Source organism: Physeter macrocephalus, chromosome 6 (genome assembly GCF_002837175.3).
Source record: "Physeter macrocephalus isolate SW-GA chromosome 6, ASM283717v5, whole genome shotgun sequence".
Lineage (NCBI taxonomy): Eukaryota > Metazoa > Chordata > Mammalia > Artiodactyla > Physeteridae > Physeter > Physeter macrocephalus.
Genome location: NC_041219.1, coordinates 38764055 through 38785628, shown reverse-complemented (window position 1 = coordinate 38785628; position 21574 = coordinate 38764055). Strand labels below are relative to the sequence as shown.

Sequence of the window (21574 nt, the reverse complement as noted above, 5' to 3'; positions counted from 1 at the left end):
AAATGTAGCAAGCCCGTCTGCCCCAGGGCCTTTGTGCTTACTGTCACCTCTGCCTGAAACATTCTTCCACCAGGGATTCACATGGCCCTGCCAAACCCTTCACCCCTCCTCTGAGAGGTGCGCCCCAATCACATTCTCTAGAGGCGCCTTCCTCTCACCCCAGCATCACAGTGCCAGTGCAGTCTCAACTCTCACCTTGGTTTTATGTTTTTCAGAGCACTTGTCACCGTTTGCTATTAAAGTACACATTTGTGGGCTTCCCTGGTGGCGCAGTGGTTGAGAGTCCGCCTGCTGATGCAGGGGACACGGGTTCGTGCCCCGGTCTGGGAAGATCCCACATGCCGTGGAGCAGCTGGGTCCGTGAGCCGTGGCCGCTGAGCCTGCACGTCTGGAGCCTGTGCTCCGCAACGGGAGAGGCCACAGCAGTGAGAGGCCCGCGTACCGCAAAAAAAAAAAAAAAAAAAAAAAAGTACACATTTGTTATTTCTCTAATTATCGCTTGTTTTCCCCAGAAGTAAATGCCACAGAATAAGCACTTCATCTCCTTGTCACTGTGGCCCCTGCACTAATGACCCTGCGTGGCACACAACAGATACTCAGTAAACGTCTGTCACAGAGCTGACTCATGAGCTTTTAGAAAATCTGTAGTAAGAGTTTAAAAAGAGAGTAAATATTTAAGTGCTTTGACAGTGGAAAGCTTTTTAAAAAAAATAATAAATTTATTTATTTTTATTTATTTATCTTTGGCTGCGTTGGGTCTTCGTTGATGTGCGCGGGCCTTCTCTAGTTGCGGCGAGTGGGGGCTACTCTTCGTTGCGGTGCACGGGCTTCTCATTGCGGTGGCTTCTCTTGTTGCGGAGCACGGGCTCAAGGTGCACGGGCTTCAGTAGTTGCGGTGTGTGGGCTCAGTAGTTGTGGGCTTGCAGGCTCTAGAGCACAGGCTCAGTAGTTGTGGTGCATGGGCTTAGCTGCTCCGAGGCATGTGGGATCTTCCCAGACCAGGGGTTGAACCCGTGTCCCCTGCATTGGCAGGCTGATTCTTAACCACTGCGCCTCCAGGGAAGTCCCTGCATAAAGTCCCTGAGATAAACACCTCTTTATCTCAGTTTTCTTAGTTGTACAACAAGGGGGTCAGACTAAGGTTCTTTCCAGCTTTAATAATAAATGATTCTAATTCCTCCACTGTACGGCTGCTCATAGTAGAATTTCTAGAACTCTGTCACCTAATGCCATTCTATCATTAACTGAATAAAGCCATATGCAATTTTTCCTCCTAGCTATGCTCGAAAATGTGACAAGGGATGAAAGCTGGTGGGCGAATATGTTTGTAAGCCCTTTATGGAACTTTCAACTAAGAAGCTAAAGTAGTGTTTCTCAAACTTTGCAATTGAGATGAATGGCAAAGAAATGAAAACACTTATTGGCTGGGGGCACTGGGGAAGGTGGTGCAGACAGAGCCTACAGCTGTCCATAGGAAGCAGAGCACAACCCATCCAAATCTTGCAGTAAAATTATGTTCAGAAGGTCCACCAAATTGATTCACTGGTTTTGCATACTTTCTGGTCAACTACTGCATTATTTCTGGATGAGAAGCAAAGACTAAAATGATCAGTTTAGATAACGTTTTTTTGAAATGGACCTTAGTTACTTCACTGAATCATTTTTGAAATGGACCATCACTCTTTTCCTGTAATGCTATTTCCTATAACATCTCAATTATGATACACCTAAAGAAATCCACATTATTACAGTCTAGATAGGTCATTTGAGAAAGCAGGCAATATTTTTAACAGATACGGATTTTGGCCATTTTCATCATATCTGGATAGTCTATTTGCAGCACTAACATCAAGCTCTGTGTTCTCACACATGCTTCCACGCTGAGTTTCACTTGTGCTCAAGCAGTTTGAAACCTCAGAAGAACGGTATAAATGCTATGTCCCAGAGTTTTATCTGGCATAAAATATGTAAGTGGGTCTTAATTTAAGCAACTGATTTGATCCTTTAAAACCATGTGTGAGTCAAGTTTGAAAACCTGATCATTCAGGGTAACCTCAGGGACATCTGTTTCTCCAGGGAACCAGGAAGACCCAGCGCTCTGCTGTGTCTCCCCCTTCAGGCTGCTTTCCAGCCTCCCCTCAGGCTGCAGCCGCTGCCTCTTCCACTTCCCTGAACTTCCCAAGCTCTGCCCCTTGTAAGGTGTTCAACACGCTTCTGCCCTGCATGAAACACTCTCCAAACGTCTCTTCTCATCCTCTGTATCTCCACCGAAATAGCCACCTCCTCACAGGGGTCTTCTAACTTATTCTTTGGTTTCATTTTGGTGAGAGCTATTTGTACTTGTATTGATTTGTTTTCATTCCTTTATTCAACAAACACTTATGGAGCGCCTGCTGTATGTCAGGCCCTGTGCTAGACACTGGAAATAAAACAGTAAACAAAACTGACAAGCCCTGCTCTCATGTAGGTTACATTCCCATTGGAGAGACAGATAATGATATTATATGGTATTGTTACATTACTTGATAATGATGAATGCTACAGAGAAAAATACAGCAGGAAATAGGCAACACTGAGTTGTGGTTTTAAAGTAAGTAGTCAGGGTAGGCCCTGCTGAGAAGTTACCTTTTGTCTTATTTTTTAATGTCTAGTAACAAATCTCAGTGGTCAGCCCCACAGGTCAGGGACCACGTCTATTTTGTTCACTGTTACATACTTAGTACCTAGCACATGTTAGGTGTTTAACACGTCACTGGTGAATGAACACGCAAATGTTAGGCCTCAGGCTATGTGTCAGAGCGCTAAGTATCTGATATTCATCACTGTAGTGCAGAGAAAGGCCAACAGTTAAGAGATTTTGTATTATAGACAATTTATGTGTTCTTTAAAAGCTGTGTAGAAATCCTATTTTGGTAAGTAAGATCTTTTCTACTTTTTAAATGGGAGCCTTATCGGCAAAAGAGCACTCCTTAGTTTATTAGTTTTCTAAATTTGGACTTTCTTTTCTCCCCTCCCCCAGTTTCACCGAGATATAATTGACAAATAACATCATGTAAGGTGTACAACGTGTTGATGTGATACACACATACCGCAAAATCACTACCACCATAGCTTAGCTGTGACGTCCACCATAGATCTGGATTTTCTTGTATCAGATTTCTTAAAGGAGTAAAGCCGTATATCTTAAGGGCTCTTATGCCTTATCATATTTTTACTTTTATCCTTTTACTTTAATAAAATCATACTTTTACTTTAATACTTTTACTTTTAATAAAATCATAATTTTCCTTTAAGACGTCTAAACACATACTCACCCTGTGATGCCAGATGTAACATAGTCTTTCCCCAAGTAGTTATAACCGTGGCGAACGAGGTCCTCACACACATCCTTCACTTTACTGCCTCCAAACGCAGTGCCGTAGTGGAATCTGCCGTCTAACACGCCGGCCTTGCCCGCCAACAGCTCTATTAACTTTCCCACCTGTGGGATGTGAACAAATTAAGTGAGCACCTTCCTGTGGTTTAGGAATTCTGTCTGTTTATTTAGCTCTGGCTTATTTCTTCCAAAAGATTGTAAGACTACTACTATTAATAAGAGTGGTAAATCAGTAGTAGCAAATATTTATCCTCTCTTACTGTGACCTAAGTTTACGCCTCCAAAACCCCGATGGGATAGGTACTATTACCTCCCTCAGTTTACATCTGAGGAAACAGAGGGGTTAAGCAATTTTGAAGTCCCAGAGCTGGTAAGTGTCGGAGCAAGGATGACAGAATGGTAACCACAGAAAGGGAGAGATACATTGATACATGGGGTTCTTCTGTTGAGGGGTGAGTTCATCACTCAGAAGACTGCTCTCGAAGGGAAGCCCAGGCCTCTCCACACCCCCTCTGTAGAGGAGATTAGCCCCCATTGTCAGGGTCTAGGGACCTATTTATTTGGCAAGAGGTAAAAGGGCCCTTTCCGAAAATCAGTTTCAGGGCCCCATCTCCTCTGCTCACTACAAACCAACTGCCTGCCTTTTTCCTTAAAGGCAGCACCTCTGAAAACCCCGTACTAACTGGGCTTCCCTGGTGGCGCAGTGGCTGGGAGTCCTCCTGCCAATGCAGGGGACATGGGTTCGAGCCCCGGTCCCGGAGGATCCAACATGCTGCGGAGCAACTAAGCCTGTGCGCTGCGGCTGCTGAGCCTGCGCTCTAGAGCCGGCGAGCCACAACTACTGAGCCCGTGCGCCACAACTGCTGAAGCCCGTGCGCCTAGAGCCCGTGCTCCGTAACGACAGGCCACCGCAAGGAGAAGCCCGAGCGCCGCAACAAAGACCCAACGCAGCTAAAAATAAATTAATAAATAGATTTATTATTTTTTTAAAAAAGATAACATTCTTTCTTAAAACAGAAAAACCAAAAAAAAACAACCCGTACTGACCGTCATTCGAGATGGGAAGCCATGGGGGTTCATTATGATGTCCGGACAGATGCCAGAATCACAAAATGGCATGTCTTCCTGAGGGACGATCAAGCCACAAACACCTGGGGGAGAGAAGATTTCATGCCACGTAGAGCCGACCGGCACAAAGGAAGAACACAGTACTTAATTGGGATCTCCCTGCTGCCATCTCTATTTCCACTGCTCTCAAACCTTCTCCGTGGTCTCCATCAAGAGTAATAAAAGCAACTTCCAACAATCCTGCTACACGAACAGTTCAAGAACGACTGTCCTTGCAGAAAGGCACTGCAGTCTGCAGGTCGGCCTTCTGGCATGAGACACAACGTGCGGTCAGGCCGTCTGCCCGGCCTCTCTCGCCCCAGACAGGCGAGAGCGGTGGCTTCCCCACGCCCCAGCCCCGTCGTCGTTCCCGACGCTGCGAGTCAGCGGCAATCTCGCTCCTTGTCAGCCAGTCTGTGATCTGCTACCTACCGTACCCACAGCACAGGAATGCGAGTTCTCTGACCACCAGAACTGACTGGGCAAGGGATGTGTTTAGACTGTGGTTTTAAAACCTGGGACAAGGAGTCCTTGTGAGTGGCTGATGCGCTGACAGGTCTACCTCCTGGCTGCCGCGCCCTGGCTGGTGGGCTGGTTTCTGCAAGGGCTCCCCTGGCCAAGCCTAAGCTGCCCTAGGGAACTGCAATTCCTATAGCTTACGGCACGCTAGAAAAGTGCTGAACGAGAAAATTAAATGCCAAATTACTCTTGGAAGAAAAGGCTGGAATTAGAAATGAAATTCTAAGAATGAAAACCAAACCAAACCCCACCAACTCTCTGCACTCTACTGATGGTCTCTTAAATTAGTTGTACTTTATTACTCCCTAAATATTATTCTAACCTGTAAGGGATCTTACTGCTTAAATAGTTTTAAATTCCTCTGATTTCTTTCCTGGTAGAACGACTATATGGGTACAATTTAGATTGTTCACCACAAGCTACCTAATTCAGAATTAGAAAACTAGTGTACAGCGGCACTGGACCAAGAAAAAAACGCTTTTATATTTCTTAACATGAAATTTCTTTTCCTTTGTAGACAAAGTTATCAATCATCTGCACCTATTGAAAAGAAACTGTTCTCAAAGAAACGTTTCTTTCCTCAGTTTGATTTCTACATAATTACTCAAACTATTTTAAAATAAGATTTTTGTGCATGTTATAATCACCCAGACCTGAAGTCTAAAGAAAAAGCGTGCCATCTGCCTATTTAACATCGGTTATCAATGTTCAGATTTCCAGTGGCTACGAACAATATGGTAATTCGGTTTATGAAGTTGAATTCTAGAGCATGCCTTTTCGGTTGAAATAGTATTGTTTATTATAAAGAACATATGCTTTCCTACATTAAGCCCAGAAACATTCAGTTCACTTTATTTCAAATTCAGCTACAATGTGTCAGAATTTAAATCAAGCGAAGTCTGTGACCCTCCTTTCTCCCCTCCAAAAATCCATCTTGTCCACACTGAAATTATCTGACAAAACACTAGGGCTACTGGGAAATCTACTCTGAAAGACATCAAACTGTAAATCTAGGTGCAACCGACAACAACATTGTTTAGCAGTGAACAAAATGTTAAAAACGGCAACTCCTCAAGAGGCCAGTCCCTGGGACGTGCTTGGGTGAGAATGTCACTTTGGCTGGTGAGGAGGTGGAAGGTTCAGCTACATCCCTTAAAAACAAAACTGAAGAAAAGCCTCGGCACCCCTTCAGCAGCAGTTCACAGGGGCATGCTGGCGTCTGCTCAAGAGGAAGCTGCCTGTTCACCCTCGACAAGAGAAGGTGGGAGTGAGGTGCGGGAGGTACAGAAACCCACTGCGGAAGCAGGACACACTCATATTGGGGGAGGGTAAGGAGTGAGATGATTTGCATTTTGTATTCTCAGTCTTAGCTGACAAGTTTAATCAAGCAAATTTAACTTCATTTTGTTACTAAAATGAAAGCAATGCTCCCTCCCCTGAAATCTGAATCTCCAATAACTCTGCTTGAAATCTGATTAATATTTGGTATATAGATTCCTTTCTTGGGAAGTTATTTTCTTATCAGCCCTTTTCTGACACTGCAGTTTAAAAATACATTGGTTATATAAGTCACTTACAGATTTTTTCATTCCATTATAGGAATGGCTTTGGCCACATCTGAATCAATGGCACCTGTAAGCCAAAAATTAAATCTTAGCTAACTTAAAATTACTTTAGGCTCTGAAAACCCTTTTATATGCCAAGATGGTTCCCATAGCAGACAGGCCTGTGTTGTTTGTTTTGTGTGAAAGTGAATGATAAAAGATCCATGAAATCGACACAGAAAGCCAGAACAGCAGAAAGAACTGAGGGCTCTCCATCATTGCGGCTTCTACCCTCTGCTGACTTGCGGAACAATGGAAGCTACACATCCAACTGCAGATCTAACACAGCTGTGCATTTCATTAGATGAAGAGCACTAGTGACACAAGTAAATAATTAACTTATTCTGGTCCGCTGACTGTGCTTATGAGACCAGTCATAGCTGACAGATTTTAATACAAGTTAACACAAAGAAACCATAATGAGCTTAGAAGTTAAAACAAAATATTTAGACAGAATTTGATGATCTCGAATCTCAAATTAGACAAATGATTTTTTAAAGTTTGTATTTTACTGAATTCATTTGGTGGGGGGAAGAGAGTTCTCAATTTTAGAACCAGACTTCTCTTTCTTTTTTTAAAGGTATTTCTGTTTCAGAATTATTCAAATCCTTAATTAAAGTAGGAAGGTTTTTTTCTTATTTTTCAAATGAAAAATTAAAACTCTGGTTTCTCCAGGGACAGAGGAATAAAAATCTCTTCCAATATTTAGAACTCTTAAAAGTTATAGTTACTTTCCTTTAACACTGGTTTAAAAATGTAAATGATATGCAGTACGCTTCAGTGTGTTAACACTCCCCTGGATCCTTGAAAAGGGGATGGACTACAAATAAACCATATCTAATGGAAGCTGTTGTGAAACAATTACTGATTCATACCTTAAATGCTTACACAGCATTTCAGATTTTAAAATAAAATTTCATCCCCCGGCTCATGCTGGTGTCTCGACTCCATTGTTTATAGCACAACCTCCTGGCAGTGAATTGCAAATACACCAGTTTAACAGGCCCGGGAACACTTAATGCCCTCATAGGGGCCAAATGGGAATTAGACCACAGATTACACTACTGAACTTTTAACAAATGAAAACAGACAACAAGGAAAAACTGGAATACAGAAAGTTAGAGCAGAAAGGTTCTACAGATACCCAGTCAATAAAATATTACCCCATCACCGTCAATCTTAATTTCAAGTTGTAAAGGTGAAGAATTTAGGGAGTCTCAGGAAGCCACAAATCTCACCGCCAAGCCACACGGAAAAGGCAAATCTGGGGACCCACTGCCACGGTTCTCCGAGTCACGGCCCCTACACTGGAGGCTCTTACACCAATTTGTTATTTCTATTTCTGGGGCCTCGCAGAACACGTAAATCATTTTAAGAATACCCAGCAAAAGTCTAGTTAATCTGACAAATTACTCTTAGAAAGTATTTCTAATTGTAAACAGCAACTCACTTGTTCAAAAGTCATTTGTGGACTTTTTTTTTTTAAACTAGTCTTAGTGTAATGGATCCATCTCAATCCAAATAGGGAAAAAAAAAAAAAAGGTAAGAACGTGAGAAAAAAGATAAGGAAGAAAACTAAAGCATTATACTACCATATAAAGACAGTAAAGCAAGTAACAACTGGAAAAAGACAACTGTAATAACATCTTTAATCTGAGATCTGTTTTTGGTGTGACTTTAATGTGTTGAGAACCAGCTAGCAAAGGGTTTTCTCTTTTGTTGATAGCCAGGTCTCCCCTTAAGATCACACTCTGCTTCACTTTTTAATTAAAAAAATTTTTATTTAGCAAGTCTACCTTCTATGTAATCACTTTTGGATTAAGTTTATCACTCTCAGGTTGATATATATTTTCACTCTTCCTTTTCTGAGTGAGAAAAGAGAATCATTTCCCTCGATGCCCTCAGTTAATAAGCTGCGTGACAGATGCTGTGATGGAGGCGGGGGATACGAAGAGGTTCAGGGACTTGAGTCCACTCGAGAGGTGTCCCACGCAGAGGAGCCTAACTGAATACTGACCATGAAAACACCTGGATAGTTCAGCTTACCACGTTCTAATGCTCTAAGAGATGCAGAGCAAATCAGGCAGTATGTCCTGCTGAAATAACACTAATCAGAGTCTAAACTGCCTACTTTTACTTTCTGTGAGTACCCGTTAGACAAGACTTTTCTGCACAGTTTAACACTGTCACTAAGCAAAGGTGAAATGATGCTGCGATGCTTCTCTATTATCAGTCCTAGTGCAAGAAGAGGGTTGGTGTTTGGTGAAGGAGTGATCACTGTATTAATGCCCGGTATTAATGAGGTTCATAAATGGGGGCCGGGGGGACGCGATCTATAACGGGCTCATCACCCCTTGGATGCTCAGACCTGTGTAGGGTGGGACATCCTGGAATCGGGTGACCTTAATTTGTCTCTGTGCTGTTCAACTGATATTGTTACCTTGGGGATAAAGCACCACTTTCTGGTGAGCCTTAGCTGTTTGGTCTTTGGAATGGGAATAATTAGCACCTATCTCATGAGGCAATTGTGTTAGAAGAACGGATGAGCTAATGTCTGAGAGGTACTTTAAGGTCCTCAGAGAAAGGCGGCATCTAAATACAAGGAATTATTATTATATAAGAAACCTAATTACTCTCAGCAGGAAGCAAACTAGCAACGCAAAGGAGACCAACTTAATGAATGGAAGGGGCAGATGCAGTTGCACTAACTGTGGCTGAAGAGACCGAAAAGCAGCTCACTCCGCTGGGCTGTTCAGATCATTTCACACGATCAGGACGGTGTCTCCTAATAACTTCAGAACTTCACAGGACCTGGGCTGCGGACTTCCAGGGCAGAGTAGCTTGCTGCTGATGAATATGGTGGTAAACGGGGCCGAAGAAGCAGGAGGAATGCTTTCAAGTTCAACTGTTCGTGTTAAATAAGAAATGTTTCTACTTTGAACAAACGCATCTCGATAAGCCTTTACATATTCAGAAATGTAAATCTAAATCAAAACGTGAAGGCTAACACAGGTGGTTACTCCTTTCTTCCTTTCCTCCCTTCCAGTTATTGAATTAACCTTCTTTTATTCTCACACCACCACCTTAAATAATCCCAAGGGGGAGGGGAGGAGACAAAAACTGTTGAATCATATCAGCTTTGTTCTGTTGTTGAAGCGCTTCCAGATCTATCACATCACTTGCCACATCCCGGTTGACATAATTTTAATTCGGCTCTTCCTTACATGTTAACAGATAAATAATGCATAAGAAAACTTGATTAGCTTTCTTATTAAAACATCACTCTAAATGAGAGGAGGCGCTAGAAGACAATACAGTTTTTACACGGCTTTCCCATGAGCAGTTGAATGGTTTGATGCGATAAATTTGCATAGTCTGAAGCACACAAAGGGCTGATTAATTGAAACCCTTACAATGCTTCTGGAAGCAGCTATTGTAAAACAATAACCATAGGAACTTTACAAAATACACATGGCTGAATGTGTCAAGAGCTTAATAAAATGTGTTGAGGCTACACTATTTGGAAACAGAATTGGAGATTTTTATTCTGGGCCATAAAACACTAAACACCCTAATTTCAAAGCTTTACTTGGATATTTACTGAAAGGTCAGAGGGTTACTGGCTAGCTACCGAAGACCAAAATTTGTTCTTAAAAAACTAAATTAAATAAAATCTTCTCGAGGTGTCTATGTGGACAAAATAATCTTGATTTCAAACATTAAAGTAAGAGTTGCCAGAACTTCTTTTTGGAACAAAACTCTGAAGGATTGTCTGGCATCATATACCTTATCTTGGGGCTCACACTGTTAGCTCCATCGGCCCCCTTCTCCCCTCCCACTTGGAGTCTTTCATTCAAGCAGGATCAAGCAAAGTAGGGAGCCAAAGACATCCAGACTTTGAAGCTTCAGACTAGCAGAGGGGATTTTAGACAGTCTCAAGTGCTACATGAGTACAAGGTGTTATTATTATTACTTTAAATCAGAGTCTTTTCATTCTCTCAGTTTTAGAGAAAATAATATAGAGAATGGAAATAACAAGTGAAGGTCTGGAAAAGGCAAAGTTTTTGCCCAGTCTTGTTTAACAAACCAACCTTCCTCTTGGCTTTTCTGCCACACACAAATTAATATTTTCTTACTTCCCACAGCCTCTTCATACCTACTGTATAAAGATTCTTTAATGTGTTGGAAAGTCAGGGTAGACTTTTTTTTCTTCTAACAAACATTCATTCAGTTAATATCTTAATAAATTAATTTAACAGGTTGCTGAATAACTTTTATTAACGCAAAATGGAGGCAAGTGACCTTATAATGAAACTTTTGTTGAACAAGAGAGGGCCAAAGACGAATCTTCCAAACAATGTTATCCATAAATGCATAATCCTTATGAACCAATACTGTGAAAAAACTGCATTTGGTAAGACTATATTTCTATTTTAAAACAAAGTTTGACTTCACTTAAACTAGCTGTCTGAGGATTTAGGGGGCGATACTGAGGAGTGTATACCATTATCTCAGATTTGCAGTTATTAAAAAGCTTCTGTTTGCCAGGACAAACACTCTTGCTCAAATACAGTTTTTCCTCTCCTTTGGAATACTGTTTGGTATTGCTGCCGATTCTGTGATCTACAGGACCTTTGTTGGAGGTGCTAATCCTTTTTCACATGAGAGACTGAGAAATGTTCTTTCAGAGAAGTGATATATTGCCTTTTTTCCCCCTACATCAAAGGAGTCCACTTTTTCCTCCCTCATTGTGAATGGCAGCAAAAGTAAGAGGAAATCTGGAAATATAATAATTTGGTTTCCTGAGCAATGAAATGAAATTTAACTTGGGGAATTCCTTAGGCTGACAGATAATTTTTGTTAAAGGATTAAAAAATAAAACAAACAAACAAAAACCCCAACTGAGCAGGAAATCTGCTCACCCTTCTAATAAATGCACTAACCATCATAGAAAGCAAGGCTCAAGATAAAAGTGTTTGCCTTCGATGAGTTCCCTTCATATAGAACTTATGCCAAAGTTCAAGAGGCTTACATAACTTATTTTGATTTTAATAAGAGTTCTAGTTCCAAACATGACTCCAATCAGCATTCTATGTGAATGTGTCTTCCTATCTTTAACTCTATCTATAAAGCTGATCAAGGAAGAATGTGAAGAGAAAACATGAAGAACATTCCAGACCCATCTCTGCTCTCTTTTCCCCTGTGACACATCATTATGCATCTATTATGTAAGTCATGGCTTCACTCTGAAGTACCTGGAAGTCTAGAACACTTGGGAAAGGAGATCAAGACTTTGGGGTTCTAATATTTTCCCACCACCACTCGAATTTAAAACAAAACTAAACTTTCCTTCCTTGGTAAACAAACATACAACAATTTCATAACTTTGGTGTACAGGTTATTACTAAATCATCTCACCTTTTCCAATATTTTGCGTACTACTAAAGGATGAGCTGTTCTCGAGATTCTTGACCAAAGGCCAGCTCCTTTGAGCGGGAGCCGATTCACTGCGCATTTAGTGATGAGATGCGCAACGGACCTCACAAAGACCCAAAGGACGAATGTACTTCATTAAAATTCTTTGAATTTCTCATTGGAAAACTATGTTGGAATTCCCTTATCTAAAAAGTGTGCTGTGAATGAATATTACCTGCTTTTCAGGCTGGAGGAGTCTTCATGTTAATTGTGACACCCTCTTCCTTAACGGAATACTTTCTCCTTCCTCCACGCTTGGCTCTCTCTGCTTGGTCCTCTTCCATTACCCAGGTCACAGAAAGTGATGCTGTTTACTGGGTCTGTCACATTTTTAACAGTTACTGATCAAACACTTTCACTTCTCCAGTGGGGCTTCTCTGTCTGATCGATTACATTCAAGCTTTGCTTATTACACAGCACTGATGCTGATTCCCAACTACTTAGTACTGACTCTCCTGCCCCAGATCACCCACTTATTGCGGCCTCTTCAATCTTCTTGCTGAGCTTTTATAACATAGAACACATAGCTACCGCTGTTTAGCTTCCTCTTCACATTTATTTCATTTAGCTACTAATTATCCTACCACCTTTGAAGTGAACAGGCTTGAGCAGGAGAGACACTCATGTTCCGTGAAACTAAATTTTCAAGTCTCATTTAATTGTTAGAGAGGATATTTTAAGAGGCATTAGGTACAGAAATGCCATCTACGTAGTATGCATATACATAAAGAATTCCTAATAACAGCTTTGTCAAAGTAAACTTTTAACAAAAGACAAAAATCAGGCCATCTGCAGGGCCACATCGCTTTCTAAACACCGAGAATAACAAATTAAATGCTCTAAATGGAAGGGGCAAAAAGAGATGGGCATAAAGATGACCTACATCAGAACAATCTTTGTATTTTCTCATAGAGAACACACGTGTGTCAGCTTGCAGGAGATGTTACCAAAATATACATATATATATGTAATTTCCAAACAATTCTATATTTCAAGAGTAAAAACTAAGTTCAACTAACTACTGCGCTTACGCTGGTGTGTATCTAGACCAAAACAGAAAGAAATCACTGTAGGAGTCACGGTGAGACACATGAAATTTTTATCAGCTCATTTCATGACAACCACAATAGCATAACTGACATTGTGGATTATTCTCCGTTTCATTCACATTTTTACTTGCTGGCATCCAACTCTTTCAGGCCTCATCCAGCTCATCTCTGGGTCCCACGCTTAGGGCTCGGCTGCTGCACGGCTCCATACAGACGCCGCCAGCTGTGCCTGCTGCATGTGAATATTCCAAATCAGCTCCCCGCCAGCACTGCCCGAGCCACTCCCCTCAAGTACCCCTCCTCTTCTGGCTCTAACTATCACATCTAGCCAGATGAATCAGGAGAATGGGAAAAGTGGAGAACTCAAAAATTTACTTCCTCTTATATATGCTCAAATTCTTGATAGATTTGGGATTTTAACCAAAGCTACCAAGCCTGACCAGAGGACCAATTAAAGAAGGGAGGGGGGGCTTCCCTGGTGGCGCAGTGGTTGAGAGTCCACCTGTCGATGCAGGGGACGCGGGTTCGTGCCCCGGTCCGGGAGGATCCCACATGCCGCGGGGCGGCTGAGCCCGTGAGCCATGGCCGCTGGGCCTGTGCTTCTGGAGCCTGTGCTCCGCAACGGGAGAGGCCACAGCAGTGAGAGGCCCGCGTACCACAAAAAAAAAAAAAAAAAAAAAAAAAAGAAGGGAGTGGGGACAGTGTTTTACAATGAGGTGATTTTAGAAAGACAGGAATACCTGAAAATACAGCTCTGTGTTAGGAGTATATCTTTTTTTTTTTTTTTTTTGCGGTACGTGGGCCTCTCACTGTTGTGGCTTCTCCCGTTGCGGAGCACAGGCTCCGGACGCGCAGGCTCAGCGGCCATGGCTCACGGGCCCAGCCGCTCTGCGGCATGTGGGATCCTCCCGGACCGGGGCACGAACCCGTGTCCCCTGCATCGGCAGGCGGACTCTCAACCACTGTGCCACCAGGGAAGCCCAGGAGTGTATCTTAATATGGGGGTTTGGCAGACATTTCTAAAACAAGGTATGTGAGGATAGTGCTTCCTCTGGAGTGGTGGCAGAGGAGTGCTATGTGAAGCTGCTTATCCAGGAAGAAAGGGAATTTTGTGTCTCATTAAGGAAATATTAGAATATTTAAATTACTAATATTAAATATAATATTAAGAAATATTAGAATTCTGTCCCAAGGAAAGGTTGTGTCTTTTCCAAGGGGAAATCTCAGGAAATATGGCAACCTTGGGGGCAGAGTGGTAATGAGATATCAAACGAGAAAAGAAACACCTCAACTGGAATGAAGAGAATGGGCAATGCACTTGGAATCAAAAATCTGGATCTGAATCCTGACTCTGCCAGCACTAAGCTGTAGTAGGCAAGCACGCTACTCACAACTCTGACTCTCAATCTCCTATCAAGGCCCTGTAGTATGTGCCCCATCCTTTTTCTCTCGCTATCTCAAACCAGGTTGCTCCTCAGGCGCATGCCTGGCCAGACTGGCCTTATGTCTATTCCCTGACTATGCCAAGCTCACTGATACCTCGGGGCTGTTGAACTTCACTCTCCCAGACCCTTGCTTCTCCGGCTCCTTCTCGTCCTCCGGGTCTCAGCTCAAATGTCGCTTTGTGCAAGAGGCCATCCCTGACCACCAATCCACAGCACACCCCCTCTCCCCGCAAACCAGTCACTCTTTCTCATCGGCCTTCATCTGCAGCACTTCTCACTATCTTAAATTATTGTGTTTGTGTTTTTATTTACTTCTTTTCCATCTGTTTCCTCCCCTAAGAAAACATAAACCCCAGGAAAGCAGAGACCCTGTCAGTATTGACCACTGTATTCCCGGTATCTAGACCAGTGCCTGGTACATAGTGAAAGCTCCAGAAATGGATCAATTAATTAATAATATAAGCACTTGAGATGATCCTCCATCATCTCAAGTTCAACAAGACACAGAGCTGCTTTGTGATCGGTGCCCTCATTTCCAGGCTTAACACCAGTCACTGTGGCCTCCTTCCTCTCCTTGGCTGTCTTTATTCCTGTCGGTCAACACGTTTCACTGATTTGCTCTTTCCTGTTGCTCCCCATTTTTTCTTTCACAGGAAAAAAAATCTTCATCACAGCCTTCCAAGTCCAAACCCCACCCAGGCCGCCTTCCTTTCCTGCCCAGCCTGCGAGAGAAGACAGGGGACAGACCTACCAGCAGTTACCTTTACTGACTGCTGGCGATGCTCCAGGCGCTGTGCTCCCTGCTTTACACACATCATTTTGTTTAATCCCAGTAACAACTCCTAGGAAACCGTCTCCATTTCAAAGGGATAAAATTGCTCACTTAGCGCTCAGGACCTCTACCTCTTTGCTATACTTTTTCTCAACCTGAAGGCTTTCTTTGAATGCTGAACAGAGGTGGCCATGAAGAAAAGGGGAAATGTGTCCATTCAGTAAGCCCACAAGGCAGGGCAGGGCTAACGGGTATACATTACAGGAAAGCGCACTCAGGCTCAATATAACCATCGGAACGGTGCCACCACAGAACGGCTGCCTCAGAAAGCAGCAAGGGGCCCCCTCCACAGCTCACGTGCAAAGTGGAAAACCATCTGCCAAAAATAATCTAAAAGAAATTCTTATACTGGGGAAGATGGATTTGGACTAGACTTCTAAAAGGTCTTTTTAAACTCTGAGATTTTGTCCCTATCTACAATAAGCTCTCAACTTCTCTCTCATGAATGGTCTTTCACCATATAGTTTAATATTTAACTATATGTAATCCTTTGTATTCATCTTTTTGCCAACTCCTTAGGGGCATTAGCCAAGGGTTGAGTTTCCTTTCTACCTCCTAGAGAGCCCAACACGGTTTTGAGCCCATGGCAGTGACTTAAATATGACCAAATAGATTTCTTTGGGCTGTCAAGGCAGATTCTTACTGAAGCCCAGGGCGCACATATGGGTGGGCATGTGCATTTAGCTATTTTGGTTGGAAAAGCTTCAGTGGGCTTGTGTGGCCAGTTGGTCAGTTAGGACTGGGGAGCTATGAGTCTAGGGTGATGAAAGCCCTGGTACCAGTCTGGATAAAGATGAGACATTCATTCCATTTCTGATATTTACTAGGAAGAATAAGTTATACTAATTTGGGGAGGGAAGATTTGTCTTGTTATACCTGTACAGTTAAGATATTTTATTATTCCACAGACACATTGAGTGAATACCATATAATATGCAAAGTGCTGTGATGGGGGCTTGGGGGGGTTAAATAAATTAGTAGGGCATGTTTCCTATCCTCGATAAATGTAAAATATACTTAAAGTTAGCAAACGAGGTATTCTGATATTTAACAACAACATATACAAATATTTTAAAACCAGTGCTATTTTTGAATCTTTACAATTTATATATAAATGAAAAGAACTTGAAAAAATAGGCTTCTGCTACTGTCATGCCTCTGACTTCAGATGGGTGACATTCAAGGAAAGGATCAAAATGGTAGACCTTAGTTACAATAATAATCCAGGGAAAAGATAAGCTATTCTCAGATAATTAAGAGTTGACAAAATGTTGTTAATACTCTTCTGATAATTGTTAGCATTTATGTCATAATTCTGAGTGTGTGAACTTTAAACATTTTTAACTTAGTTTTAAATCTTAGAAATGATTAGAACAACCAAAAAAAAAAAAACAAAAACAAAACAACAACAAGGTACCTTGGAGGCAAGGCTCTGGTCAGCAGACAAAAGGTTGGTGCTCTAAAAACCCTCCTCACCTTTTATTAAAATAATTTTAACTTCAGTTCTATAAATTGCAGAGAAAAAAACCAGGCACACTAAGTATTCTAATGTTGAAAATTCTCGAATAATGGACATATGGATTTCCAGTAAACAGGGCAGATGAAACACACATTTATCTCTACTCCTTCTCCAAACCTCACTAACAGGAGAGTTGACAAAATTAAGGTATAAACCTATAAGGAAAAAGAATGGACAAGAGAGAATTTTGAAAGCTGATGAATAGAGGAAACAACAGTAAGTGACTTGAAAGAAGGAGAAAAATAAACCTACGTACCTGCAGCAGAGGCACGAGGAAGTGAGCTGACTCAGCCCTCACTGCCACTGCTGGGAAGGCTCAGGAAACAGCCACAAAGTGCTGTCAAAAGGGGGATGAGGTGTGGGGCTGACAGCAGCAGGACCGACTCAAAGGCCCCCATCCATCAGCAATTCCAGTGGGCTCTGTGCTAAAAATGTGTCTGGACTGATCCCTTCTCACCACTTCCCCCACCACCAGGCTTTTCCCACTCACCACCGGGGCTCTTACAACAGCCTTTTAACTGGTATCACTGCTCGTTCACTCGCCCTATCATATTTCTGATCTGCTCAGGCCCCTCCAGGGGCGTCCCTCTCCCTCAGAGTAAAAGCCAAAGTTCACAGGGTGACCATCGAGGCCTCACCTCTGACTGCCTCTGCTCCGGCCACACTGGCCTCGTGGCCAGGCCTCGAGCACTCCAGGCTGGCTGCAGCCTCAGACCGTCCTTTGCCCTCCACTGCTCTTCCACCTGAGAGGGTCTGCTCCCTTACTGCTCTCAGGGCTTTCCTCAAAGTCATCTTTTCAACAAGGTGCTGCTCCTCGACCACTTTACTTAAAACTTCAAGACAGGGCTTCCCTGGTGGTGCAGTGGTTGAGAGTCCGCCTGCCGATGCAGGGGACGCGGGTTCGTGCCCCGGTCCGGGAAGATCCCACATGCCGTGGAGCGGCTGGGCCCGTGAGCCATGGCCGCTGAGCCTGCGCGTCCGGAGCCTGTGCTCCACAACAGGAGAGGCCACAACAGTGGGAGGCCCGCGTACCGCAAAAAACAAAAACCAAAAACCAAAGAACTTCAGGACTAACCACTCCTGCCCCACATGCTTCCTATTCTGCTCCCCTATCTTTTATTTTTTTTTTTTTCTTCTCAGCACTTAACATTATCTCTCTTGCCCACAAGAATGTAGGCCCCACAAGGGCTGGGATTTTGTCTGTTTTGTTCACTGCTTATCACCAGGGCCTAGAATAGTACCAGACACTTACTTAGGAGATACTTAATAAACATCTGTAGAAATATATGTCTGTATAAGAAATCCTCAGAACCCGAGTTTCTATTCTCCACCCCATACAGCCAAGAAACTACCCTTCTACCCCAAAACTTACCAGAGAAACTGAACCACAATGACCCATGATCCACAGGTAGCAATTACAGCAGAGGGTGGGGTGAAGGGCTGGCCTGATACAGAGGAATTAAGTGAAAGTCTGTGCACTGAACCACGGGCTGCAGCCCCCTGCCCCTATCTAGCTTCCAGAAGGTCAGCTGATAGCCTTAAGCACTGCACCCACCCTCATTCCCAGCTGCAACCTTCAGGCAATAGCTAGAAAGATGCTACTATGTAGAAACTAAATGGTTTGCTGCCTGATCACCCTACAATGACAGCCACCAGTCAACAAGTTCTGTCCCTGGGACACAGAGCTTCCAAAGTTCAAGGAGGCAGCAGACATTAAAGGAAAGCTTCCAACCACAACAACAAGACCCTAAAACACATAGGAGGGAAAAAACTTCTCTAGAAACGGAGACAAAATTAGAAACAGAAGAAAACCAAAAAACAAAACAACCAAAAAAGTAAAGCTAAAAACTAAAAGAAAATTTAAAAAATATATATACCTGTTGTTGTAAAAAGGAGGAGTACAAATTAAATTTAAAATTGTAATTAGAAATTAAAAATATAATAGGTAGGTTAAAAAAATCTGGAAAATAAAACTGATCAAATCGCCTAGAAAGAAAAATAAGAGAAAAGAATGGTGAGTGGGGGGAGAAAAGGTAAGAAAACTAGAGCATCAATCTGGAAGATCCAATATCTAACTAATAGGAAACACAGAAAGGACATAAAGAAAATGATGAAGAAGAAATTACCAACAAGAAATATAAGAAAATGTCCAAGAATTGAAGGAACCCGAACTTCTAGAATAAGAGGGTGCCTGATTTCCAAGGGCAAGGAATGAAAAAAGGGTCTACGGAATTTCAGAATTCAAGACAAGAAGAAGATAGTAAAAGCTTCCAGAGAGTGGGGTGGGGTGAGGAAAGAGAGAAGGATGGAAGGAGGAAAACAGAGAGAAACAGAGCATACATACAACGATCAGGAAGAATGACATTACAATTCAGATAAGTAGCACAGAATCCAGATGATAATGTAGAAATGTGATCAAAATCCTTAGGGAGAAGAATTTTAAAATCTAGAATTCTATACTCAACCAAAGTCTACATCAGGTATGATGACAGAACATGTTCAGACATACATGAGCTCAAAAAATTTACCTTCCATGCACACTTTCTCAGCAACGTAATGGACGGACTATCCCACTATGGGGGTGGGGGTGGGCTGGAGAGAAAAGTGAAATGGGAAGAGCCAAGAAACAGGGGCTCAAATGGGAATTTCATAAATGACTACCATTCAGCAGGCTTAGAGTGCGTTGTGGACTGTGTCCCCGAAAATTCATATGTTGGAGTCCTAACTCCTGGAGTACCTCAGAACATGACCCTATTGGGAGACAGGGTCTTTAAAGAGGCAGTCAGGTTAAAATGAGGTCATCAGGGTGGGCCCTAATCCAGGATGACTACTGTCCTTATAAAAAGCGGAAATGTGGATACAGACATGTACAGAGAGAAGATGATGTGAAGACACAGAAGAAGACAGCCATCTATCTACAAGCCAAGGAGAGAGCCCTTAAAAGAAAGCAACCCTGATGACACCTTGATCTTACACTTCTGGCCTCCAGAACTGAGAGACAATAAATTTCTATTGTGTAAGCCACCCAGTCTGTGGCATTTTATTTTGGCAGTCCTAGCAAACTGACACAGAGTGCTTCCCAGCCTTTTTGGAAAACATTTTAGGGCGCACAAGATGAGCTGCTCAGGGCCTTGGCTGCCCCCGGCTCTGCCCTGCATTCCTGAGGGTTACAAGGATTAATCTCTCAGTTCACCTATTACGATTCCTAAAATGTCGGCTGGGAAGGTCTGGCTCAGAGTATATAACCACCACAGTTTGGAGGAGGAAGAGTCGGGGTGCTATAAAAGAGATCATCTGGGGAAAAAATGATCCTAACAGACTACTAATCATGTGGAAGATTGTGCTGAGAGGCTGCTGATGGTATAGAAGAATGGTGAGAAGAATAAAGAAAATTAAGCAAAAATTTTAAATGAGATAATTATTAACTTCTGAAAAAACAAAGTTACATAGCAGAGGAAATATACTCAACAATTACTTGGTTTGGGAATGAACAATATTTATGTAGTCAAATTATGCAATCTAAATAATTAAGTAGCTCAAAATTATGATAAATCTAGGCAGGGAATGGAGGTTGGGAGCAGGAAAGAGAGGTAGCAAAGTGCTCGGTCCTCCTACCTGTCATAATGGGAGATCAGCAGGTGACATCTAAAACACATGAATGAATATAGGGCTGCTTAAGAATATTATTTAGAAATACAAAGACGAAGATGAGACGAAATTGCTTCTAGGAAGCAGAATTGGAAGAAAGGCAAAGACTTATGTTTTTTAGTACAAGCCACCCTTTTCTGTACTATTTGACTTTTTTTTTTTTTTTTTTTTTTTGTGGTACGCAGGCCTCTCACTGCTGTGGCCTCTCCCGCTGCGGAGCACAGGCTCTGGACGCGCAGGCCCAGCGGCCACGGCTCACGGGCCCAGCTGCTCCGCGGCATGTGGGATCCTCCCAGACTGGGGCACGAACCCGTATTCCCTGCATCGGCAGGCGGACTCTCAACCACTGCGCCACCAGGGAAGCCCCTATTTGACTTTTTTAAGCCATGCGCGTTTATTATTTAATTAAAAAAATACTTAAAGGAAATAAAAATTATGTTCAGTTAAGCGTCCTATGTCATTCCTCCCATTACTCTGTTAAAGCTTACATTACCTATTTTTTTGTTTGTTTGCTTTTTTCCCCCCAATCTTTTCAACAAATCTAATGAAGCTGTAAGAGAAGGGAATATCAAGGGAATCTAAGCTAATCAGAAGGTTTTACCCTTGGATTAAGAGCCATCTGGAAAAGGAAAACTAGCAAGATAAACTCCTCACTACAAGTGAAAGGTCATCGAGACCCAGGAGGACTTTTTTCAGTTTCATATAGTGATGTACTAGTCAAAGCCCCCTAAGAGTGAAAAGACCTTTAAAATCTGCTACATTTCAGATCACTGCAAGTTGGAAACCACTTCTGTCAATGAACATTATCCATATCATATTAATTGTTTGCAAAAATGCAACAGCACAAAGACTTGTTGACATTTTACCTAGAGGTCTGCATTCACAGGAACTTACTAATCAAGTGTGGTTTTCATTTTCAAAAGTAGCACGCTGGGGCTTCCCTGGTGGCGCAGTGGTTGAGAGTCCACCTGCCGATACAGGGGACACGGGTTCGCGCCCC

General features: G+C 42.5%; 1 protein-coding gene across 8 annotated transcripts in view; it reads right to left on the bottom strand.

The window, feature by feature from the left end:
• Positions 1 to 21574, bottom strand: part of POLR3B (RNA polymerase III subunit B) — a 115048-nt gene that overhangs the window by 10997 nt on the left and 82477 nt on the right. For 5 of the 8 annotated variants that reach the window (XM_007100966.3, XM_028490539.2, XM_028490540.2 and 2 more), the window contains 2 exons: positions 4424 to 4527; positions 3315 to 3481 (listed from right to left, as the gene is read on the bottom strand). In XM_007100966.3, coding sequence (XP_007101028.1) covers positions 3315 to 3481; positions 4424 to 4527 — 271 coding nt within the window. Of the gene's footprint in view, positions 1 to 3314; positions 3482 to 4423; positions 4528 to 9315; positions 9512 to 12058; positions 12402 to 21574 lie in introns of those variants that run through there. The other 3 variants (XR_003680141.2, XR_008617575.1, XM_028490541.2) reach the window with 3 other exon arrangements.